This window comes from Accipiter gentilis, chromosome 10, assembly GCF_929443795.1.
Source record: "Accipiter gentilis chromosome 10, bAccGen1.1, whole genome shotgun sequence".
NCBI lineage: Eukaryota > Metazoa > Chordata > Aves > Accipitriformes > Accipitridae > Astur > Astur gentilis.
The window spans coordinates 19,217,897-19,243,464 of NC_064889.1; the positions used below are offsets into that span (position 1 = coordinate 19,217,897).

The following is a 25,568-nucleotide window of genomic DNA, read 5'->3' on the forward strand; positions in this document are numbered from 1 at the left end:
AGAGGCTTTTTCTTGGCATGGAGAACTCTTCTGCTAGTCAGAAACCTCTCAGTTTGAATTACCAGTATATCTCAGTCAGAGGCTGGAGAGAGAAAACGTGCAAGACACGAGCTTGGTGTGTGGCGGGAATAACACGCTTCCCTCTACTCTCCCTTTGCAGGTACTGGCTAACAAACAAGGTGCACATCAAGCGACCCACCACAGGCCTCCTCATGTACACCTTAGCCACTCGATTCTGCAACCAGATCTATCTCTACGGCTTCTGGCCCTTTCCCCTGGACCAGAACCAGAATCCGGTCAAGTACCACTACTACGACAGCCTGAAGTATGGCTACACCTCGCAGGCCAGCCCGCACACCATGCCCTTGGAGTTCAAAGCCTTAAAGACGCTGCACCAGCAGGGAGCCTTGAAGCTGACAGTGGGGGAGTGCGATGGGGCCACGTAGGGTGGTCCCCGGCCACGTTCCTGCACAGCCACAGGAGGAAGGGGAGGGGGCGGAAAGGACGAGTGGTGCCTGGTGGGGTTGGTTATCTTTGTTAATGCGCAGGACAGCGACACAAAAATATATATACGTGGTACCTATATATATTGACCTGAGTATTATAACTGTTTGGTGTTCACCAAGGAAGGGGCAGGAGAGATGCGGGAGCATCTGGCATGACTGGCCTGAGCAAGACCCCCTGCCGTGGGCTTGCTGGGCTCGGAAGGGCGTTCGACCTACGTCCGAAAGGTGTGAAGGTGGCCTTGGTTTTTGAGGGTATGTTAGGTGATGGGTAAACGTTAAGCCGTTTGTCGTGACTGGTCCGAGGTTGGTAGTTAGTTTGTTTGGCCAAGGACGCCGGCGCTGGCACTCTGCAGCGAGGCACGTTCTTGGCCCCGTGCTCGTGGCGGGGAGGGGAAGGGGCAGGGAGCGGGGTGGGCAGGGAAGGTTTGTTGGCGGCTCTCACGGCCGAGGGACTGCCTGCAGCACCGAGCAGGACCCAGCTCCTGCCCAGCAGGGACTGGTGCCCGGCAGAGTCACGCACAGATCCACCCGAAACACGGACCACCGGGCTGAGCGCAGCCTTTGGAGAGGCGAGGGGGAAGCCTCCTGGGCTGCAGCTTGATCTCCAGGAGGTGGTGGGACATTGTGCTAAGCTGATCCCAGTGACATTTGCTCGGAGAGGAGATGCGAGGGCCTCCAGGGAACGGGCGCATCAGCATTGAGCCGGCTGGACGGCGAGGAGAACGCTGAGCGTGTATTTTCTCTTCCTTTCCTAAGGAGCAATTTAGAAAGGAGCAAAGATGCTGGAACGTGGCAGGAAGGAGGTTTGCTGCCACAAACCGGCACCATTAGTATTAAGTGTCCAACTGTGCCACAGTCAAAGACACTCAACATCTGTCAGGGCTCGTGAAAACCATAAGTATATCTAGCTCTTAATTCCCAAATGCTACCTGCTAAGCAGCCTGCCTTCTCTCCCCCTCCAAAAATAACCGCTGAAATATTGGTGATAGGCCTGAGACCCAGCCAAGCAGAAATACCGCAGGACTTCAGGGGACTTTGTTAAGTCTAAATAATTTATTTTCACTTTGTCCACAAAGAACCAGCATACAGTGCTGTATTCCTGAAGTCCTGCTCGGTCTTTTCTTTCAAGCTCCGATTAGCTCTTACTCTGAAGAGTTAAATAGGATGTCAGATGGATCTTGATGGGATGCTTGCCTAGTGATGAACGTCAAAGAAATAATCTTTTCCCTTTATTTTTTTTTCCAGAGAGAACCCAAAATATAAAGAAGTTTTTATAACCACATCTGCTTTTCTCTAAGTTTTGGGTTTTTTGAGGGAAGTATCTAGATTGATCTGATTAGCCCGTTTAATTTTCTGCTTCTGTAGTCTACTCTATTTGTCTCCTAATTAGCCAGAATGCAGGTGAGTCCAGGGTTCAGTGAGTGCAGTTTGGGTTTAATTTGTGGCACAGTAAATAACACTACACAGGCAAGCCTTGCACATGCACTGCAATGCTTTCATGGCTGGGTATCATGACCTTTGTGCCTCCTCCTACTGCTGTGTTTTTTAAGTCAAAAAGTGTACAGTTTGGGACTGAAATACTTGAGATTGTCTCTTTAAAAGCTGAGTGCTTCAAGTGGTAAAAGGAAGAGCTCACTTTCATGTTTTGGGACATAGAAGCTACTGTACCCATAGGACCCTCCAGCCTGCTAATTAGTGTCAGATGAAGATGCCTAAGATTAAGGTATAAGCAACATTACAGTGGATAAATGTAGGCTAATCTGCCACTGAGGGGATGTTTCTTTCCAACTCCAGAAAATTATTTCTTTTATGTATTTTTTAAAACCTGGCTTCTTTTTTTTTTTTTTGCTTTTTTTTTTTAACTTGAGTTTAGTTGCACGATAAAGCTAAACCTGGCTGTGAATCTCAGCTTAAGCTGTTGGGGTTTCCCGAGATAGGAGGAGACAGAGAGTAAAACTGCAAGATGGAAGTAGTCTGCAATCCTGAGGAGCTTCCCATGATTCAGGAGTGGTTGTTAAAGCTGAATAATTCCCTGGTTTGTCCCTGGCACGGAGGAGGGACAGAGTAGGGATGAAGCTGCAGGGACTGCTAAAGCCAACCGTTGTATTGAGGGGCCTGGGCCACGGTACTGATTGCTGTTAGCAAACCTTCTTTTTAAATAAAAATACAAGAAATGAAATAAATGTGCGGGGGGTTTATTTTTATTTTGTATTTATTTTCATTGACTAGAAGGGCAAGAAGGGGGGCCAAGACCATGAAATGCCATGCGATTAAATGGGGACACCCTGTGACCTTCTTTGCCAGTGAAGGAGAGGGCTGGACTTATTTGCCCATCTGGGGTGGATGTCAGTGCTCTGCTAGGGGACATCTGAAGCCACCAGGATGTCCTTACTGTGCCCAGAGAGATTACTGAGCTGAATCTAACAGCAGTGCCACAGGGGTGTGCTGGGGGTGGGGGGGTGAAAAGGGGGTGGGAGAGGGATTTCGGGTGCCCTCGAAGCAGCTTCTGGATCAAAGCACAGGCAATTTATAGGCAAGTTACTCAGGGGGATGAAATTGCTGGTGATGTTTCTATTCCCAGAATGGGTCCTGCTCACCCCTGTTTTAAAAATACATTAAACCAAGAGCAAGACCCTGAAGCTATTGAAATCAATGGCTGAGCTCCCATTTCACCTTGCTGCCATGTGGGTTGGTCCCTGCTGAGTTTATTTGCACAAAAACATCTAGAAATTTCCCCTTGCTTTAGTGGGCTGTGTCAAGTCCTACAGTCTGGTTCTCCGAGCAGCTCTTCAGGTTGGAAACATGATTTACCATCTCTGTTTCCAGCAAATAGCTGGGACCTGGCTCCACCAAGCCCTAGCCCCTGCAACTCAGCAAGCCATAAAGCCCACGTGGTGTTCATGAGCAGCGGGAGCGGACTTTCAGGTTCACCTTCTGCTCTGCACAGGGAGCGGCCGTGCTGCAGTAGCTGGATGATATTTGGGCTATTTTGGGGCAGCTGCCAGCCATTGAGCAGCCCCGGGGGCTGCAGCACGGCAGCTGCCAGATGCTATGGGGACCCGACCGCCGCACCAGGCTGCTGCTTGATGGATTTCTTCATGCCCAATTAAGGCTCTGCTGTCGTCAAGAGTGAAACAAAAAGGAGTATTGATGCTATTCAGGCAGGGATGCAGGTGCACGTGCTGCACCGTGAATGTACTTAACTGCCCTAAATGACAGCAGCAGCTCCCTTTGGTCTTCGCTCCTCCATCCCCCTGCTCCCTCCAGCAGTGATGCCAGCCCAAACTGGCAATGCTGGTGGCTCCGGGACAGGGAGCTCCCTCCCACGGGTTAGGCACATTTGTGCCAAAAGGCCTTCAGATAGTAACAAGTGACCTAAACTTCTAACATAGAGGTAAACTTGAGTCTCCACCTGGGTAAGCCCAGAGTTTGGGGCTGTGTTTCCCAGCATGGCTTTTTGGGGCAATAGTCTAATGGGTGCTTCTGGCCAACCCCAACATCCTTTTCCTCACCATGTCCCTCTGGTGCATTTTCCCCTTACAACAGCTTGAGGATACGGGTCTTATCTTGCTTGCTCAGCCACACCATGGCCAGAAGCACAGCTGCCTGAATTGCATTTCTTTCTAACCATGGTTCGTTTGGTTACATCCCAGCCTTCAGATCTGCCACATGTTTCTTTGTGTCTCTGGGCTAACAGCCAGCCGAGCCACGAAACCTCACCTCACCCTCCGACGCTGCTGAGCATCGTGGCAAGCGCACGCTCACTCCTGTTTTCCTCTCCCCTTGATTACTCCAGTGATTTTGGTCCCTGGTGAGCGAAGCTCGAGAAGCAAACCTGTCATTACAGACCTGTCCAGGCTGAACAAGGGTCCTTCAGACAAGAAGTTTAATTCAGCTCTCATCACGCTCGTTGCTCTGTGCGTGTGCTGCGGAGCCGTGCAGAGGAGGAATGCAACAGCACAGCACTTTTGTTCTTCCTATAAAAGTATAGATACCAATATAGCGATGTGGCTGTTGCTCTCCTGGGAGAGATCTTGCCCATATCTTGTACTGGCATGGAGCGTGGCTCCTCTGGTCAAGCTACAGAGTCCGCAGGCTCGGTGCTGCTGAGATCCTTTATAAATAACGCCTGCATTGCCTTATTTAAAGCTGACTTGGGTGAGCTGCAGCAGCTCCTCTGTACCACGGTGTGGGACCTCGGCTGCCTCCCGCACTCCCCAGCCCCTCGCCCAGGCAGGGCTGGCAGAGGGACCCCTTCAAACGAGAGGGATGGAGGAGGGACCATCACCCTTCCTGAGTGCTTCATCAGCCGGGACTTGGTGCAGGGTCAATAACCAAGCCTCTGCTTCAGTCACAGCCCAGATAATTAGTAAATAAAGTGCAAATAGTCGTTGTGAATCAAATTACAATTTTTTTTAAATTTTTTTCAAGCTGCCTGAGGGGGTTTTTTAGGGCTAACAAACAACTGAATGTTCTTTTTTTTTTTTTTTTTTTTTTTTGAGACACCAGTCTTGCAAATGAGAAAACCACAATATTTTGTATTGAAGGTGTGATGAAAATTGTTTTAATTTTTACATTCCATCTTGGATACTGCTTGGGAATATCACTGAACACTGTGGACTTCAGTCAGACACTTAAATGACATAAATGGTTTCAGTTGATCCCAATACAAAATCATTTTTAATTTGGGCAAAATATTCTCAAAAAGTTTGCACCATCTACAGATCTTGGTATATAGATGGATTTTTTTTTGACCACCACTGCTTTTAAAAATTTAAATGATGCAATTTCATGCTAGAGAGGCTTGAAACTATGGAAATTAAAGTTTAAAGCTTTGAGAAACCCACAGGGGTTGGCAGGGAAGTGGTTTGCTCCAGAGTGTGCCCAATGTCAGGTGGTAAAACCAGGCACATAACCATGGTCTCCAGTGTAATGCTTTGTTAAACCACATATTTTTTCAGCTCTTTCAGTATTTTGATTGCTTTCCTTTTTTAGGTTTCTCACATTTATGAATGGTTTATTAACATCTATTTTCATCTCTAAATGTTACTCTATTGCCCTTAGCACCAGAATTTCACTTTGGGGTCCCCCTTTTGACCCCATCAAACACTTTCTAGCTTTCCTTTTCTTCACCTCTACTTAATCATATTTTTCCCTATGAAACCAACTGAGCACCCATGAGCTGGCAAGTCCCCTCTGCAATTCCAGTACCACCATGGGATGGCTCGTGTCCAAGCTCCACGTTGGGTCATCTCCTCACCGTGGATACGGCAGCACTCCCAGCTTAAGCTCCAGGTTGGAGAGGCTAACACCAGTGGAGAATGGACTACACGTCTTATTTCAACCCCACAGACAGTTGCACATCGCCCATGTATGCAAAGAAATGACTGCAAAAGACCTCGGACAGAGGCCTGAATGATAGCCCCCCCAAAAAATCATCATCCTCCCTAGAGGATGGACTTCTCTCCCAGTATTAGCAACATCAAGGGATTCGGCAATAAGCTCCTTTCCAGCTGGGAATAACTCTTGTTGAGCTCCATCAAACCTAGCCCGATACAGAGCAAAGCCGTCACATGCCAATTACATTCACAGTCCAGCTGAAAGCAGATGCATTCAGCTGCTTAACATCATCTCAGAGCAAATCCACAAGCGCTTCTACAAGAATCACAACCAACACCCACCAACCCTTCCCACTGCGATGCTCTCATGACCTTGTGCATGAGCTGAGAATAAACACAAAGTAACAGCATGGATGGAAATACCCCCGTCTGGGTTAGCATAGGAATCCTCAGGACCCAGCCAGCAGCAGCTGGCTCCATCCCCCTAAAAAAGGCACAGGGCAGGAGGAGGGCACTCACCCTGGCCCCGCATACCCCCGGGAGGGCTGGGCAGATGCCATCTCAAAGGAGATACCAACCTCCTTCAAGACTGCACAGTGCAGGCACTGCGTTTACCGCTCAAGTGCTCAAAACAGAACTGAGCTGTATCTGTTCCACTGTATTGACAAGAAAAACACAGAGTTTGAGCGAGGATTAGGCACCACGACAAACACTGCCTTTGCATGCCGAAAAGCAGCTGGGGGGTGTTGTCTGCCCTCGAAGTGCCTGGCCAGAACAAACCTGCCGGTGCTGTTGAAGGAGTGCAGCCAGCAATAAAAGTTAAGTCCCGCTATGTTGAAATGGTGGCAGGCCATCTGATACTAATCCTGTGCCTCCAGCAAACAAAACCTCCCAGGCGTTGTGAAATATCCACAGCTATTTGCTGGTTTGGTTGCCTGGAGAAATTCTTCTAGCGAGGGCCAATGAAGCACTCCGTGTTCTTGCACAACCCAGGCAGCAAAGGTTAAAGCACATTATAAGGAATGTGTCGTGGTTTAAGCCCAGCCAGTAAATAGGCGCCATGCAGCCTCTTGCCTATTCCCCTCCCCTGCACCCAGTGGGATGGGGAGGAGAATTGGAAAAAAAATAAAACTTGTGGGTTGAGATAAGAACAATTTAATAACTAAAGTAAAATAAAATGTAATACTAACAATATTAATAATAATAATAATAGTAATGAAAAGGAAAATAATAAAATAAATAATAATTTTAAAAAAACAACCAAGAAAAAAACAAGCGATGCACAATGCAATTGCTCACCACCCCCTGACTGATGCCCTAACAGTGATCGGCCCCTCCTGGTCAACTCCCCCCAGTTTATATACTGGGCATGATGTCCTATGGTATGGAATAGCCCTTTGGCCAGTTCAGGTAGGCTGTCCTGGCTGTGCTCCCTTCCAGCTTCTTGTGTACCTGCTTACTGGCACAGCATGGGAAACTGAAAAATCCTTAACTTGGGATAAGTGCTACTTAGCAACAACTAAAACATCAGTGTGTTATCAACATTATTCTCACACTAAAGCCAAAACACAGCACTGTACCAGCTACTAAGAAGAAAATTAACTCTATCCCAGCCGAAATCAGGACAGAATGTAATGGGTTTTTTAACTAGCACTCTGGAAAGCCTGACAACCTGCTTTCTAGAAAATGTTGCAATTTAGGCTTCAGCAGGAACCACAGAGCAAGGATAATATTATGCTTGGGCCGTCACTCTTGTAGTGTCTTGCTGCACAGGTTCCAGATGAACTTGCTTAACTCGGCTTGTGTCTGAAAATTACTTTGGATTTGAGATTGCTAGAAAAGAGGAGAAGAGGCATGCTCTATTCCTGGACTGCATATTAGTGTTCCATATGGGTGCAGAGCCAAAGCATATGGACCTCCATCTGTTATGCAGGCCTGGCCTGGCCCCATGGATGGTTTATAATGTGCGTAGATTCATCCAGATTTGGGATTCCTCCAAAAGAAGAGGCGAGCCAATGACTCAAATATTGTGTAAAGCCATTGAAACTAATGGCACTAAACAACAGTCATTTGTCTCCTGTTTGATTTTACTTGCTGTAAAATAATGAATTAGTTATGGGGGTGGGTGAATGTTGTGTTATGGATGGAAGCTTTGAAGGAAACATGGTTAAAAGAAAACAAAACAAAAATCATCCTAGTTATTCTGTATCAGCTTACTGCAATGTATTATTCCCCAGAAAGTAAGCTGTGTCCTTCAACTTCAATAACATGACATTTATGCTCCATCTGTGATCAGATTTAAAGAGGTTTGCAAGGATAATTCAGGAAACCCTCAATGACAAATTCAAGGAAGCTACAGAAAGGACTCTTGAAGTTCTTCCATGACTAAGACAACTCTAGGAAAAATGAACTTTGCTCCTACAAGCTCTATATTAACCACGAGCCCTGGACTTGGATGTTTTCTTTTCTTTAAAGCAAATAATGAGCCCCAAAAGACTCCAGGTCTTAGCATGCAATGCTGTTCCTTGCATCGAGAAGCCATCATATGGTGGGACACATCCAGACCTCACTAAAGTCAAGAGGCAGCTTCCACCAGGCCCAGAAGCACCACAATTTCATCCACCGCTTCGGAAGGCCACATCTCTGTTTCAAAAGATGGACCTTGGCAGCTTAGTTTCAGCAACACGCTGAAATTTCTGCTGAATTTTTCTGCAGGATTGTGTGGGGGACATGATTAAAGCCATGGGATGACCGCCAAGGAGATGGGCTATTGTGTCAGCCCCTGGAAGAGTTCATAGCAGGAAAAAACCTCTCTCCACTAAAAGAATTAATTACCATGCATGTTAGCTCTGTGGTTCAGGGAAATTACTGTGGCCTGATTTCCTTCAGCGCTTTTATTCCTGGCTGGAGACCAGGGGAGTTGTTGAGGTTGCTGACTTAAGACACCATAACAAATGCCTAGAAATGACTGGACAGGCATTATGATTTGTAACCTGTGTGTCTCACCTGCCTCGAGTATGGGCTTCGTGGTGTCTTTTCTCAGGATTTTATGGAAGGGGCAGATTTACAAGCATGCCAGCCTGCTCCTGGGCTTTCCAGGAGACACCAGGAGGGCACAAATTTCTTGGCTGAAAACCATTTGAGAAGCCAGGCAGCTCTGAACATCCTGTGGTTTATTTTTGGAAGAAGTCGTTTTGGTAATTGCATGTGTTAAATGAAATGCAATTAGGGATGGAGAGAAGGTGTTACATGTGTGTTGGAAAAGGAGCCAGTTCCTAGCCAAAGGATCTGGTGAAAATGTGGACCCCTGAGTGTGCTGCAGTGCAAAGGGGGCAGAGAGGAGGTGCTGTAAGGGTGTGCGGTTATTTATGAGTGTTTAATGTGAAACAGGGTATGGAAACACTCGCATCTGTGATGTGTCTTTTATGGTCTTCCCAAGGTTTTAATTAAAAACGCAATAAAAACATGACCATAGGAAACCAGGATGTTTTATAAATCATCTGCTATAAATTGTTTTGGAGGGTGGGGGCGGGGGGAGAAAATCAAAGAAGTGTTTGTATAAAAGCGTTCAGGACACCGAGTTCACATGGAGAAATAAACTCTTTAGGACAGGTTTTCCGGTTAGGAAGCACGTGCTGCACAAGACAATGAAGTGCAGGGGGGCTTCCTTGCTGCCACGGGCATCTGCCGAGCAGCTGTTTCCCCTTCGGATGCATCTGGCCGCCAGAAACGCAGTGCATGCCAGGGGATGGAGAGTGGGACCATGTGCCAGGAGGTGGGATGCGGAGGACGTTGGGATTTGGGCCTGGACGATCTTTGGATGGCTCAGAGGGGTTTCAGCTGTAATTTCCAAGATGATACGGCACGATGCGTTTTGTGCTTGGTGACAGATGCACTAAAATCATTTTGTGCAGCACCTGTTGCCTCTAACAGAGGCCACGGCAGGGAAACACTGGTGCACGATGGAAGGGAATTAACGAGGCCTGGAGAGGCAGCTGCAGGGTGTTCAGGCATCGCCTCTGGCTGTTTTAAAGGGGTTATATGAGTTTGGGGTAGCTCAGGGCCTTGGAAGGGATTAGGGGTTTGCTGCCCACTGCTGTGGGTGCCCAGTCCTTCTGGAGATAAATGCAGTGGACATCTCTGTGAGCTGGACCCCTTCTTCAAGCCTGTGTGTATCCACATTTCTCAGCAGAGAAGGGAACCCTAGGCCAACCACCCCAGCACTCCCTGGCTCTTTCTCCATCACTCCCATGACCTTGGTGCCTTTACACCTTAGTTTTCACTGTGCATGCTACCTAGCTTTTTGCAAGAAAAGAATTTTCTACACCCCAAAATGGTCCTTGTTGCTCCCACAGAAGCATCCTGGATGGGTTTTCTCTCTGCCTTCCAGGTGAATTCAATGAAAGCCCACAAGAGCCATGGCTCCAAGCAGTCCCCGAAGACCAAGGTTCCCTGAGCTTGTAGTTTAAACGGAGATTAGCTTCTAAAATTTAACAAGGATCTCTGCGAAAACAGAGTCTCAAGGATAAAACAACAACCAAAAAAAAAAGAAGCCCATTGAATATCCATCCAATTAGGGCTTCCAACTGATCCTCATTAAACATCCGCTTCTGACATTTGACAGCGCAGTTTAGATTAGAGCAGTGAAAAATCCCCTTGAAAAGGCAGATTGACATTTTGCAGAGGAGTGTTTTCATAGTAATACTAATGGCTTTAAACCCCCAGCTTTTACCCTAGCATGGAAAAAAAGCCCCCTTGGGTTTGGCAAAGGGGTAATGCACAGCCACGCTGGCTGACAGGGAAAGTCCCGGTGACCAAACTCACCGCAGTGAATGCAGGCAACCCCTGACATTGGCTCTCCACGCGTAGGGTCCTCGAAAGGGAGCATTTAATAAGATACAGAAGCTGGGTTTTTTTGGCTGAGCTGAATATGAAATCGCCATGGCAACCTTCCTTCTGAGGTGATCCGAGTCAGGTAGCAACAGCAGAGATGAGTTAAAGGTCATCCCTGCAGAGGAAGATGGGCACCGGTGAAGCACTTTAACAAGTCCCAGGGGAGGTGGCATTTAAAAGTCACCCGAAGGGCTCAGCCAGATCCATGAATGGAGAGAAATCTGAGAGCAGCATTGGTTTGGGATGCTCCTGGCTGAGAAGCCAGCAGCATCTACCAGTCAGTCGGCAGTGCCCAGAGGTTGCTCCCATGTGGGCACAAGGAGCCATGAGATATGGGTGCAGCTCCAGGTTTCCAGGACCTGGAGAAGGGCTTGCTAACAGCTGGGTAGGAGCTGGGGGAAAGCTTTGCAAGCAAATGCTCCTGCTCCGCAGTGAAAGAAATAGCTATGTGCAGGAAATGAGACCTCGCGTTCCAGCAGGGAGAGACGGGGAGAAAATAATTTCAAAAATCATCTAAGACTAATTGCAAACTGATTTTCACCGGGACTTATACTTCCAAATGCCTGAGGTTCTTTGAGAAACATCCACTCCTGCCTCGGATGAAGGGATCAAGGCGATTTATGCCAATGAGCCAATGATATCCTTACTCCACAGATAAGGAAAACAGAGGCATGGAGGGTTTTACCATCATCTCCATAGCTAAAGCCAGGCACTTAAAAGTACAGCTTGGTGTTCAGCAAAGGTGGATGCCCAGTATATCTACAAACCACGTAGCCAAGTGCTTGCACATGGCATTTTGGGCATTACATGGTTGGGATGGCTTGGTCTAAGTGACTCACCACAGATCAGGCAGCACATTAGTGGCAGGACCAGAGGCAAAACCCCAGGTTTCCTGGCTCCTGGACCTCTGGTCTGCTCCTTTTATCATATCAAAATATCCTTTCCAGATGGCAGCCACCAGACAGAGGCATGTGGCAGAGACAGCCCAGCATCTGCCAGACCTGGGTGTGCAGCAGATTGGGGACATTCACCTCCACCCTGGCTGGGTCATCGCAACCCAAGGTAAGGGTGGGAGGACAGGGCAAACACGCATGAAAGGCTCCTGCTGTTTCGGGATGCTTCTCTCTCCTGGGAAGGAAGGACAAGCTCTGGAGCTGGTAACTCCAGAGTTCAATCTTCCTCCCAAATCACAACAATTTTTTTGAATAATACCTGTGGAAATCTTTCTGTATGCCATCTACTTTTAATTTTGGTATGTTTCTCTGGTTCTCGGGGTCTTTTTTCAAGCTTTTCCCCTGTAACCATGAGGGCTAGAAACTCACAGCTTTTGTTGCATTTCATTAAGCTGAACATCTCAAATAATGTCAAGTTCAAGAGCTGTGATTTCAAAAACCCCACGTATCACATGACTGGTGAAAAATGCTGTGCAAGCTCACAGCACTCCTCTTCCCCATCCCTGCAAAGCTCAGCTTTTACCCCGAGCTCTTGTCACAGTTTTAGCCATAACTTTCATCTCCTCCATGTTTGCAGCTCCCGGGTCAGGACCTTCACTGTTAGAAATCAGGTAGGAAAATTTCCTCAGGGTAAGCCTGATGACTGGGAGAGAAACCAGAGGTTCAGGAGATCTTAAGAGCTTGGTCTCACTGCTGTACTGCTGGGAGCAGAGACCTTGAGAGCCAGGCCCCCACTAGCAGTTTTAAGCAAGCCCCAAGTGGAAACTCCCACCACCTCCAGCCCTGTCGTCTCTAAGCCCCTTTGCTTGCTGCACACATTTCAAATCCTGCCTGCACACATTACACCGGTGGATTTGTCCAACTCGGTGTGTATTTACTTGCAGCAAAGTCAGGTCTATTTTGGAGGGAGGAGATCAAGAAAAGGTAGATCTGAAATGAAGCCTAAAGAAAGGGCACTGGGAAGACCATGGTCTGCAAAATATATGGGGGCTGCAACCTTCCCAGACCTCAGGAGTTTGCTGGTTCTTGCTGAGATTTCTGCTTCTTTAACCAAAGCCATGTGCTTGCTGCTGGCCCCAGACCTCCCGGCTGCAAACCCATCTGAACACAGCATTATACAACTGCTTTGTGCTTGCTCCTCTTTTCAGAAATTGGGACAAAATAAACCATTCTGCTCTGCTTGTGAGAAGGGTCAGTCTGCACCTTCCTCAGCCATTAGAAGCTGGAGTTGCCATTCGACTTGTCATCAGAGCTGCTCTAATTTGAACTAATGACTGGGAAACTCATTGCTGATTACAGGGCACCGCCAGGCTCCTAGCCACCAGTGTGCAACCGTAACAAAAAAACCAATCCCCCCGCCGCCACCAACCTGGTAGGATAATATTACATAGCATTGCCAAAATGGACTTCAGCCATTTATTTTGACAGCTGTAGTTTTAATTATTTATGATAAGACTTTACAATGTGCTGGTAAATGGACTGCAAGGCATTTCATAAAAAAAGAATGAAGTCTTGCAGTGGGCTTGTCTCAGGGCTGTAATAAACCAGGAGGGAGAAATGGGGAAAGGCTGTATGTACCAAAGGACCTGGACTAGCAATCTTCTACAGACCACGTGGAAAAGCTGTTTCCTTTTGGACACCTCAATAGTTATCATAAAGCTGAGCATGTGGACCATTCAAAACTTTGAGGCAGGACACAAATTTGCTCTTTTTTAAGAGCACAGACTTGTTGCAGGAGGGAGGGGACCTGTGAGCAGGAAAATCAGTGTGCTCTATCCCTCTGCAGATTTAATCCCATCCTACCCACCAGGCAGGAGAAGAGCATTCCCAATGCAGTGTCTCAGCATTTGCTTTCTTGGGGAATGAAGACAAAAGCCACAATTTTCACAGAAGAGAAAGCTACACAAATGCACATACACAGGGATTTAGAAAGACTAAAAAACTTTCAGCCTGTCTGACATTCACCTGTGTTGCTGAAATGCCCCACTGGCATCACACTTTGAATTTAATGTGCCCTGGTGCTCCTCTGCTAACCACAACACTTCACTGTGGGGCTGCGGGGTCCACGAGACACCTCGCAGGTTAGATAAACATGCCTGAAATTTGCAGGTTGGATCATCTTGACATGATTTTGTTTCTTCTCAGTGAAGAACGTCTGTAAAAATTGTGTTGTTCCCATGGAAAACTTCAAGCACACAGAACTGAAAATTTCATCAGAAGTATATTTAATGGGAATTTTTTTTCCTGGTTCTACTAGGCAGGCCTTAAAATCTGTGAACTTGAGGAGATAATTCAGCATCTCTGCTGCAGCTCTTCATTTTCTAAAGGAGAGAAACAGTAGCCCCCCTTGTTAAAGCTCTTGGAGATAGATTGCTGGAGAACATTAAATAAAAACTCACTGTTACTGTTATACGAGGGAGCATCTGAGGTCTTGCCATTCTCTTGTGAGGTTGAATTTGCACCGTAACTGGTGCTTGATTAATCTGTGCCCATCGCAAAGGTTGTCCCAGAGATACTGCAATCACTGCTTTAGTATTAGTCTGAGGGGACACATCACTTCAGAGATGATTTTAAAGAGGAACATGAAATGAGCTGAGACTTAACACCTGCACATCAAGAGAAGATAGATGTAAAAAATAAATCGGTATCTCAGGCAGGGGGTCAGGCTAATCACCTGCAGGTTCTGTTTGCTTGGGTGTGTTTTTAACACAGCAACTGGACTAGATTTTGCCCATGTTAAAAATAAAAGCAAGTTAGTATGTCTGGATCTTTGAGACAGGATTTGGGAGAGAACCTTGCATTGGCAAGTGCTTTCTGCCGTGATTTTCCTTGGATGAGATATCCCTTTACAGCGAGACATGGCTGTGCCATACCCACACTGAAGGACAGCAGCTACGCTCCAACTCTGAACCGACTGAACTTCAAGAACTGGTTAAGCCATCCCTGAACAGTGTGTGCCCATCTCTGCTAGCCTCCATCTTCTGTGGTCATTTACAGCAGTTTAAAGTCCCACTAGGTCATTTCCATGGTCGTATTGAATTGATATAAATGACTGCAGAATATACAGGGCAGAGAGACCAGCACTCGGCAGAGCGTTTTGCAAAGAGGATTAGCAGCTGTGGGGGGATGATTATTATCATTAATGATGTCAGAAGGGAGGCAAGCAGAGAGTTCAGTATTTAGTATTTTGACAAAAGCCACAGGGTCCAGATTTTCAGTCAAATTCTACAAAATGTTCTGTGCTGAGGCTTAAAAAAACAAGGTAAAATGTTTATTATACTAATAATTCTTCAGTTAACATCAAGACAGGTGAACAGGGTATCTAACACTTGATCCCCCACTAAGGCTTTGGCAATTGCAAATGCTAAAAAAACCTGATGAGACTACACAGGTTGCACAGAGGTAGCAGTACACAGGCTGCTGAGGATTCAAAAAGGGCTGCTAATCGCCCAAACCTGCCAAGAAACTGTTTGTGCCCTAGCTCTTGACCTCCACACAGCCTGAAATCCAGCGTTCTCTATCTCTCTGACATCAAATGCGCACCCAGGAGGATGCATTTGGACCGGGCACGGCAGCTCTGGCTCTTGTGCAACGTGTGAGCATGCCGCGCTGACGACCTGAGCACTCCTCTGCAGAAGACGGCGATCCTTCTCTGAGCCTCATGGTGCTTCAAAGGGTGTTTTTTTCTGCAGCTCCAGCTCCTGAATCTGAGCCCGTGCTCAGTTTTCACTTTCAAAACCCTAACTAGAAGACCTTGCAGGTGGCAGGCTGTGCAGAGAAGTGTGCAAACAGGTGTCCACTGAGATGCTCAAATCAGTTAGGAGACAACCCTATATAAAACACAATAAAGTACCAACAAAAAAACAAACAAGCTTCATTTGGGATCTTTTCAAATCCTTTCAAGCCAGTGGTTTGGCTCTTGGGTGCTTGAGAGCCTGAGGAGGGGCAGGAGCAGCAGTAGTGCAGAACATGGGCCTGGAGGCAATAGGTGGGAGGGAAACTTGGAGCTGTGATTCAGAGAGGGGAGCAGGACTCATTGTTTCATGCTCCCTAGAGAGACATCCTTGCTCACTTCTTCGCTCTGCTAAAATATGGCCTGCTCGACCTAGGGCAAGCCATTTAACTTATTGCATAGTAGTGAGCCTTGACTGTTGCTGAAAGGATGAGATGCACATCTCCCGCTGGCCCCCCAGGCATTCTTAATTACTCACCCGATAGCCTCTCCAGGGTGCTCACAGCCCTTTCAGTACAAGTACAATATTGGCTTACAAACTGTATTTCCAAGCCAGCCTAGTGCATCTCAGTTTTTCCTAAAGTAGGCCATCTCCTTCCCTACTCTGGACCTTCGAGGCTGGTTTCCCCCATCTCAGGGACAGCAGCAGGGCAGTCGCCGGGGTCGACGACTGTTACTTTATTCTGCAGTTTCAAACCTGGGAAATATAGGTCGCTCGTCTTCAGCATGACCTACATTCACAGCTCCAAATAAGCCCCTTTTACCAGTGTTGACGTTTTCTAGCTTCAAGTTGAATCCGGAATACACACATGAATGCCCTGCTTTGCCTGGGTGTCCAAGGAGGGAAGCTATGACTGTGCCTAAGCAGATGCTTCCTAGATCAGCCGTGTCCTGCACACATGGCTGCCACGATGCCCTGCCCAAGCCAACAGCAAACTCAGGTCTCTCTAAAGGTATCTAACCACACAGGACTATCTGGATTTTTGCCTTACAGGAGAAGGATGGACAACAAAGGGAATTTTATCATTCCTGCTGTCTTTTTAATATGTTGAATGGTGCTGGCAGGAGCAAACGAAGGTGCACCCACTGCATGGCAGCCCCTGGCAGAGGCATGGGCAGACTGCAGCTGTGGCAGCGAAGTCCTGGCTTGCCTGCCATCAGTGGCATTCCTGCCATTGGCTTCACTGGAGGCAGATTTTTCACTCCAGGCTTCTTCTTCCTTCACATGGGGGAGGAAAAAAAACCTGGCAGGTGCTTTTTGTGAATAAGGGAATTCTTCATATGCTTCATCCATCTTTTATGAAAGTGCCAATTTCACCGATCCTTTCAGACCTCGTCTTCACTCCATCCGTCATGTCACCTCAACACCTAGAATATCTTTAGTCTTGAGAAAATATGAGTAACACTGGCTGGATTTTGTGCACAGGGAAAAAGGAAGAGCCCTCACATGCCTGCTACATTCCCCAGGTTTGGGAGGACATTTAAAATGGTGCTATTAGTAACTCCTCCCACAAGATAAACATGAAAGAAAAGACAAAATAATCTGAAGGAAAAGGAAAGGAGTGAGAAAAAGGGTGTCCTAGTTTCAGCTGGGATAGAGTTCATTTTCTTTCTAGTAGCTGGTATAGTGTCATGTTTGGGATTCAGTGTGAGAAGAATGCTGATAACACAGTGATGTTTGCAGTTGTTGCTAAGTAGTGTTTGTACTAAAAGTCAAGGATTTTTCAGCTTCTCATGCCCAGCCAGCAAGAAGGCTGGAGGGGCACAAGAAGTTGGGAGGGGACACAGCCAGGGCACCTGACCCAAAGTGGCCAAAGGGGTATTCCAGACCATGTGACGTCATGCCCAGTATATAAACTGGGGGGAGTTGGCTTGGGTGGATTGCTGCTCGGGAACTAACTGGGCATTGGTCAGCGAGTGGTGAGCAATTGCATTGTGCATCACTTGTTTTGTATAGTCCAATTATTTTTATTCTTCTTCTTATTATTTTATTATTGTTACTATTACCATTATTATTTTCTTCCTTTCTGTTCTATTAAACTGTCTTTATCTCAACCCATGAGTTTAACATTTTTTTTCCCAATTCTCTCCCCCACCCCCCTGGGTGTGGGGGGAAGTGAGTGAGCGGCTGCGTGGTGCCCCTTGCCATGGGGCAAAAGAGAAAAAGAAGCATCCTTGTACACTCTGGGGACAAGGCATGGAAAAAACCATCATTCCTGGTGCCCATATACCCTGGGGAAGGCATGTAATAGCTAACAGCAGCCACCCAGCTGTGCTTGGTGGCCTTTGAGTGGCACAGTAACATCTGAAAGGACAACGATATTCACCCAGGGTATGTCTCCAAACCCAGGATAGCCTGGCATCAGGGACACAGCATGGCTTGAAGAGCTGGGTGAACACAAATAACCCCAACTCTCTCCTGAACTATTTATTTCAAGACTCAGGTGCATTGGACAAATCACCATCGATGCTCCTCTTCTCTTCTTCCCATCAACAGCTTTCTGAGGCTGCCCAGGGAGAGCCGTATTTGTCACTGCTTTCATCTTATCGGCTGACAGAAAACAGGTCAGGCACCTCAGTTTGATTTAGGACCAGCACACTTGGTGCAGCACTGATCCCAGCACTGAGGGTCTGACTGCGACCAGCACAGCCTCCCAGAGCCTTCCCGGGGACCACACACCACTTCTGCCCTTCCCCAGCTCTTTCATAATGTCTTGTTTACGTTTGGGTCCCATATATCATGTATGAATGTAGGTCATTGCAAAGACCGTGCCTCGGCAAACTGTGAAATCTCAGCTTAGCCTCTTGTCTTACGTGCAAGAGGATTTTCTCACCTCCTACCTCTCCGGGCTGCTGCTACTTTGAGTTCTTCCTTCTCAGTGAGTCTGTGCTCCCCAGCAAGTGTCAGGAAAACTCACTGCAGCAGTGATGGTAAATACCCTCTGACAATGTAAACATTGCAGGCTCCAGACCTCCTCGGGAAGAGGAGTTTGAGTTGTGACAAACTCCAGCACCTCACGTGAATATCTTTCATGTAACTACCTATCCACCATCCCCAATGCCATTAAAAAGCCCCTTTAGCGTGTCTCTCTTCTGTCCACTGGCGTGTAAAGAAAATCAATGCCTTGCATACATAAGGCATCGATATTCTTGCAAGCAGTGGCATAGCTCCCCATTCGTGTTGGTGTCAGTGGGAGCAGGATCCATCGTTCTGGCTCTTTATTGCTGGGTGGGCAAAGTCAAAAAAGCAAAACAACGCATCCATGTACTGAAAATGAAACAAGGGCTTGTCGGTTGGGAACTGGCAGCATATGAAATCTACTTCTACCGTTGTCTCAGCAGCACAGCAGCTGAACTGGCTGTATTTTTGGCAGAAAACCTTCCTCCGACTTTCACTCATGGTCAGTACGCGCTTCACCAAAGCCTAATGCAGTCTGAATGACGCCAAGCTGTGAAACCCCCTGGGTGCTCAGAGGTGCCACACCACATTTCCGAACACCCCGCTGACAACAGCTGGCCAGCGGGATGTGATGAAGAGATCGATGGAGCCATCGAGTGAGATGATTTAATGTATTGGCCATGTTAAATGTGCAGCAGCAGGGTCTGAGCTGACCTCCACAACGGCCAAGGCTGCAGCAACAGATTCGTCCCCCAGCTCTTCAAGCCATGCTGTGACTCCTGCACCTTCTTACCTCCACCCCAACAAGGCTTCTAAGCCAACAGGACGTTGTTTTGCTCTGTGCTAAATAAAGGTAGCTCCTAACAAGAGCTCTTGGTCTCTGACCCAGCAGCTCATGCATTTTTGGGAGAGTTAAAGATGTGGGGTGCAAAAGCTCAGCGCTGCAGCACTGCAACCGCTGACTAACACCCCACCTGCTAAAAACTTGTTATTTGTATTCTGCATGCAGGTTTCCTCTGTTTGCACACATTTATATTAGGCCTTAATAGCCTTCACTGAAGTATTTTCAGGTTCTGCAGAATAACAAAATGCCAAAGGAAGCCTAAAATGTTGGGTTCCTAATGTCCTTCCTCAGATTTCAGCTTTTTAGACAGCACATCAGAAAAGGAACATAATGAAGCTGCTATTATTACTAATGCCTTCCACATTATTTGAGTTGCAGGGAACAATTAAATGGCATAAATGACATGCTGCTACACTTGGGTACGCTGCCAAACTGCAGCTTGATTCACCTTCTCTCCTCTACTTCTGTTCTTCCCTACCTGCCCCCTGTCAGAAGGCAAGGCACCGCCGGTTTGCTCGGCTTCCTCTGAAATTCAAATCAAAGAAAACTCCAAATGCTCCAAGTTCCTTTCAGAAAAATAAAATAAAATGAGTGCAGAAAATGTCACCTTCCAGACGCTTTTGCCCCATAACAGTGGCAGACCCTTGATGCCTCTGGTGCAGGGCAAATTGCACAGCAGCTCTCCGTGACGGAAGGAGACCCACCTTGCACCCGGCTGCCTGTTCTGCTGCTGAAGAGCCCGGCAGGTCTCCTCAGTTCTCTGTCCAAGCTTTTATGAGCCAGACTCATTAATCACCTCTCCCTTACCAAGACAGACCTCGCTACACGCTCCCTGCTTGCCAGCTCTGGATCGAAAAGAGACGAACGCAGTTCCCAGGCTTTTGACCTGAGGTTTCTTGGAGCTTTAGGTTTTGCAGCCCTCTGTGCAGGATGGTTATGTCCTGACCGACCTGTGAAGCCCTGATTAAGAGATGGAGCTCTGTGAGGTCTTTCCTGTGGCTCAGGCTTCACAGGTTGGCATGAGCTGCAAGCTCAGCCTCACAGAAAGCCAGCCGGCCGTGCAGTGGGTAGCGATGCCAAGCCCAGCCACACAGTTAAATGGCTGAATAATGCTGCCCTGGCATGGGGGTAGCAAGTGTCATTCATTTTATGGCTGGAAGCAGGCAGGAGAAAGCATCTTCTAGGGCTAGGAAATGCAAGCAACACCACTGAAGCTGTTGGAGGGTTTTGCCTTGTATTGCGAAGTTCTGGACACATGGCTTCAAAAACGGCACGTTCCACCAGTGCCCCGGAGGAAGCATGGCCACGGTGCAAGCACGGATTGCTCCAGCATCCTTGCACTTACAGGGCTGTGATTTGGGGATCTGCATAACTCAGCAACCTTCAGCCCACAACTGTCTTTACACAAGCTGCCAACTCTGTTTTGGATCTGGAGCCTTGTGCCTTCTTCACTGGTCTTCCTCCTCTACCTGGGTCTGACAGATGAGGACCAGGGTGGGAGGAGTATCTTTAGCAAGGAAAGCACCTGGCAGGAGTTGGGTCACTTGATGAGATGCAGGGTGGGGGCTGTCAAGACCAGAAAATTATAAAGGGCACAAGTGGAGTAATCACTGCAAGTAGCACAAGGTGGTTGGGAGATGCTTCATTAGCAAAGAGCTTGTGGAAACCAGAGAAGTTTGGCACTCTTGGTAAGGACACGTATCCAGGGGTTTCCCAGAGACTGGTAAGGTAGAAAAAGGAGCTCAGAGGTTTTTTTCTGAGGACATAGAAGATGTTTTGGTTTTGTCTTTAACTGAAACAATGGTGGTATCAGAAACCGTATGTGTATGTATGCTTGTTTGCTCCTGGCACCCATATCTGAGTGGTTTGGTAATGCTCTGGGGTGGAGACAGGATGCCTGAAACATCCAGCTTTGATACTGGAAACGGGTGAGTGGTCTGTGACTTCCAACATTAGTGGGGTGGGATGTGGGGTGGTGATGGGACACCTGTATCTGGTCTTTAGGCTTGAATCCAGCAAGGAGGGCATCAGCACTCTCTTTGAAACTCCTGAAGCTGGAGTTTTGAAACACCTGGAGATGGAGTGGCTGAGTGCAGTAATGGCAACTTGGGGAGTGAGGACAGGGTGTGTTGGGCCAGTACTTTTATATGGCTGTAAGGCTGTGCTATGTTCTTGTGGGTTTCTAGCAAGCAGAGCATGGAATTGATACATCGTGAGTGCTGTGTTCTGTATTTAACATCTAATGTGGTTTTTCTGAGCCATCTTGCATGTGTGTAGTCGTTCTTGCAAAAGGCTCTTGCCTGTTTGCTTTCACACTAATGAGATATTCTCACTGATTTCTTTGTTACGCCAGCTCTAATTTCCAACTCTTTGACATGAGCAACCATTTTTCTCTGAAAGGCTGAGATCACATGGCAGGATTATAAATTTACTCCTGAAATGTTCCATTAATAAATAATAAAGTGTTTATAAATATGCAAAATAGATTATTAGTCAATTCTACAAAATCTTGGCTACAGGAGCATAAAAGTGTGCCCTGCAGCTTGTATATCTATTATAAAAAAAGAGGAAGAAACTAAAAAGAAATTCAGGTTCCCTTTTTAACTTCCAAGCAGCAAATGCTGAATAATTTACTTCTGATAGTGATTATGTTAAAAGCAAATAATTTGTTTCCTTGAACAGTAACAAACAATGTGCTGCAAATATGCGATTTTAAAAATATTACATATACGCAGAGGGACAGAGTAAGTTGATCATTTGAACAGCTCATTAAATAGAAGCTCTTCAGCAAAAACCTCACCTTGTCTGTAAGCATCCCGAGCTGTACTTATTGTTTTATTTAAGCTTAGCAAGCTTCAGGAATGCAAATACTGCTTAAGAAGACCTGACTCTTAACTACAGGAGCTCAGACCGGAACCTTGAATTAAGTCACATTGAAGTTTGCTTGTTACCAAGCAGTACAAGCCAAAGGGTGGTCCACGACACCCATTACCAAGCCAAAGGGTGGTCCACAGCCACGCACGAGGAGAAGCAAGGATGCCTGGGTGACTTGGGGCCACACTTATTGCTGTGCATAGACCATGGCAAATGTCACCTCTGTTTTCATTTATGTTGTAGCACAGCCTCTGCATCCCACACCTGCTACCTCTGTATGCAAGCCTATGGTGGTTTTAGGGATGGGGTTAGAGCTGAAGCACCAAACAGTTGACCTGTGCCAGGGGATGGATATTCATTGCTGCTGTACAGACTGGGCATGTGGCTTTTTTTAGCTGGCAGGCTTGTGTCTTTGAGTCAGCCTTGGGAAATAGTGGGTCCTGAGAATCTCAGCAGTATTCTGAATAACATCTGCTTTTCTAGCAAGACCCAACCTTGTCAGTAGATTGTTGCAGCAACATTTTACCTCGTTAGTCCAAAAGAAACAGCCTTATTTCTCCTTATCCATAGCTTTATCCACAAGGGCATTGCTAATATGTAACTGCAGGTATCCCACAACAGTTGGGGATGAGAGTTAGGTAACTGGGAAGCTAGTGGCATAAGTATCAGAGGAAGCTGGATGGCAAATGGGGCAGCAGGGGAAGAAGAGCTGGGACCACCGCATTCACTTCTGAGCTTTGAGAGTATTGCTGCACCATCAACAGAGGTACTGGTCTGACCCCAAAAAAATTTTATCGGATCAAGGAAAGAAAACAAGAGAAATTGCCTAAATAGACTGGTTTTCCTGCTTACCTGAGAAACATCTTGATGCCACCGGGATCTGTACTGTAGGAGTCCTTACACAAAGCGATGGAGAGAACTGGGTGATTTCAGACACTGTCCAAAAGGTGCTGCTGAGACAACTCTGCTGACAGCCAGACAGAAATGAAGTGGGGAAATGTCAAATATTCTTGACCTGAGCTTAAACCTTTATGAATTGAGGGCTGGAGAAGAGAAAAGCATCTGTAAAAAAGAGCTTCTCTTCAACTAAGTATGTTTGTATCAGGGCAGAGGCAGCCTGGAAACTCACGGAGGGGGGGGGAACAGCTGGCGGGAGGCAGAAGATAAGGAACTGATGATGATTTGAAGCATTTATTTTTGCTCAGCAGCAGCACAGTGATTATTCTGGGCTGGCATCAGAGCTGATGAGGACCAGCCACATCAACCCAGGCCCCTTGTGTCCCTTTAACAGACTTGTTACCTGGCAAGAAATGCACATCTGAAACTCACAGCTGAGGATTTACTGTGAGCAGGGCCAGCAAGTCTGGAGGAGAGAGTTTGGCTTCTGTGATCCTATAGCCTGGAGTGAGTGGGTTTGTGGGAGTGCTGCCACAGTTATTTCACCAGCTTTTATACTTGGTGGAGTCCCCAAGGATGCTCTGTGCTGCCTAAAGCAGGTCAGAGAAGATGGCCAAACTGGCTCATTTGAGTTTTGGAATTGGTGAAGGTCCTGAGCAGGTATCTGTTGCTTAACTGTTGCTAGGCTAGAATAACAACATGTACACTGAATTAAATTATCTAGAAGAGCCAGTGTAAGAAGCCCAGAGGAGTCAGGAAGAGCTTTAAGTAGATGATACGTGTTACACTTCATATAAAAGCCTTAAAATAAATCAACTTGGCTGAAATGGTGCAGTAGGTCACCTAATCTTTATCCCACCTCATCTTTCAAACCAACAGTCCTGCATCTGCACACTACAAAGCTGAAACCCTGGCCAGGGAATCCTAGTCCTTGCTTCATGTGCAGATCAGTGGGTTCCTTCCATCATTGGGAGGAACGGAGAGGGCAGTAACAGGCAACAACTAGGAGTGTATTCTCAAGCCAGGGCTGGCAGCCTTTGAAGGCTGGCAATTAAGATTGTAATCTCTTCCAAAATAGAGACTAAACATGCTGGTTGAAGCTTCGAAGCAGCTGTTCAAGCCCCTCAGGACCTGCCTTCCCCTGCCCTCCTCCACCCACAGCCTAAGCAGGTTCTCCCCTGGGAGCTCCCAGTCCCCCAATGTGGAGGGAAGCGAGTGAACATGATGGCTTATGAGAAACCAGCAGGAGTGGAGCGAACAGCCTAGAAGCCAGCTTTATACCTCATAAGCCATCCAGAACTGCATCTAGATTTTTAAGTCCCTTTGCTTCTTAGCTTTAAAAGCAATGGCCACCCCTTCCATACTGCTTTCTTGAACTGAATACTGTTTTTCATGAGATACAAGTGCTGTTTTGAATTATATTCAGCTCATTTAACGTACCATGAGCAAACTGCCACTGGAGAAGTGAGCCAACTGGGAGCTTAGTTGGCTGAGCTCAGATGAGTAGATCTCTCTTACAAACCAGAGCTTGAAAAGTTTCTGGTATCTTAAAAATTGGTAATTGCCAGCTGATGGGGAGATGAACTATCTTTAGTGATGTTTTTGTGCAGCCTAGTTACAACCTACTTGGTCTTAAGCAATTAGAGCTATTCCTGTTTCATACTCTTAATGGAGCTTGTTGTCAGGCATAATTCAAATCATCACAGTGTTAAGCTAAGGTCTCTCTGATAGCACTTGACAAACATCACTGATAATTTTGCAGTTATCAGTATCAAGGCATCCAAAGATCACTGACACTAAGAGACATAAGAAAGGCAGCCCCTCCCTTTTCCAGGGTTATAAATGTGTATTAGACAACTCCATTCAGTTAACCTCACACTTGTACACAGACTTGCTAATAAGAACAGCAGCTTGTATGAAGGTGGCAAGAGCCACACACGGGACAGAAGGGAAGTCCATGTTATACTGTGGCCCATGCAGAACTCTTCTAGATATTGGAGAAATAATCCTTTAATAGGACCCATTTAAAAAAAAAAGTATCTGATGACTTGTCTAAGAAATTCTTTGTTGTGCAAGATCTTAATTGCAGCTTCAGGCTTCCTCCATGTCAAAATCCAGAAAGGGCTAAACTGAGCCTTGCCCTTTCTGCCCAGAGCCCCAGCTGCAATCATCTTCATCAAGCTCTAGCTTTTCTGCTCTTACTTAGCTAAAAATTTATACCAGATTTTCAGTCATTTGCTCATCTTCCACTTGAGACCTCATCAGAAAGGTAAGTACACCCAGAGATTGCAGCTGCTGCCTTTCCATTACACAGCATCTTCACTTCTGCAGCCTATGCTAAGAAGGGCCTGTCTTATTTAGCCACAGCTCACCTTGATGGGTCTTGAACTTCCTACACAAAGCAGCTTTGCTGCAAAACAGCTGGCTCGTGACAGAAGCCTGATAGCATTTTGTTAAGTATTTTGAATTAGATTGAGCTTTACTTTACTGGCAGGACATAATTTAAAAGGCACTGGCTGGACAGCAGCTGCCTTTTGTTTGCAGCACTGAATTACTCTTAAGACCATTACTGAAGAGATGAAGACATGAAGGCAGGAACAATCACGTGATATGTGGGAGAGGAAAGAGGC

At 46.8% G+C, this 25,568-nt stretch overlaps 1 protein-coding gene across 1 annotated transcript in view; it reads left to right on the forward strand.

Moving 5' to 3' along the window:
• The window catches only part of ST8SIA2 (ST8 alpha-N-acetyl-neuraminide alpha-2,8-sialyltransferase 2), a 33,852-nt gene extending 31,179 nt beyond the window's left edge, over window positions 1-2,673 (forward strand). Inside the window, exon 6 of the mRNA XM_049812786.1 lies at window positions 161-2,673. Within this exon, the coding sequence (XP_049668743.1) occupies window positions 161-446 (286 nt within the window). The 3' untranslated portion in view covers window positions 447-2,673. The remainder of the gene's footprint in view (window positions 1-160) is intronic.
• The last annotated feature ends 22,895 nt before the right edge of the window (window positions 2,674-25,568 follow it).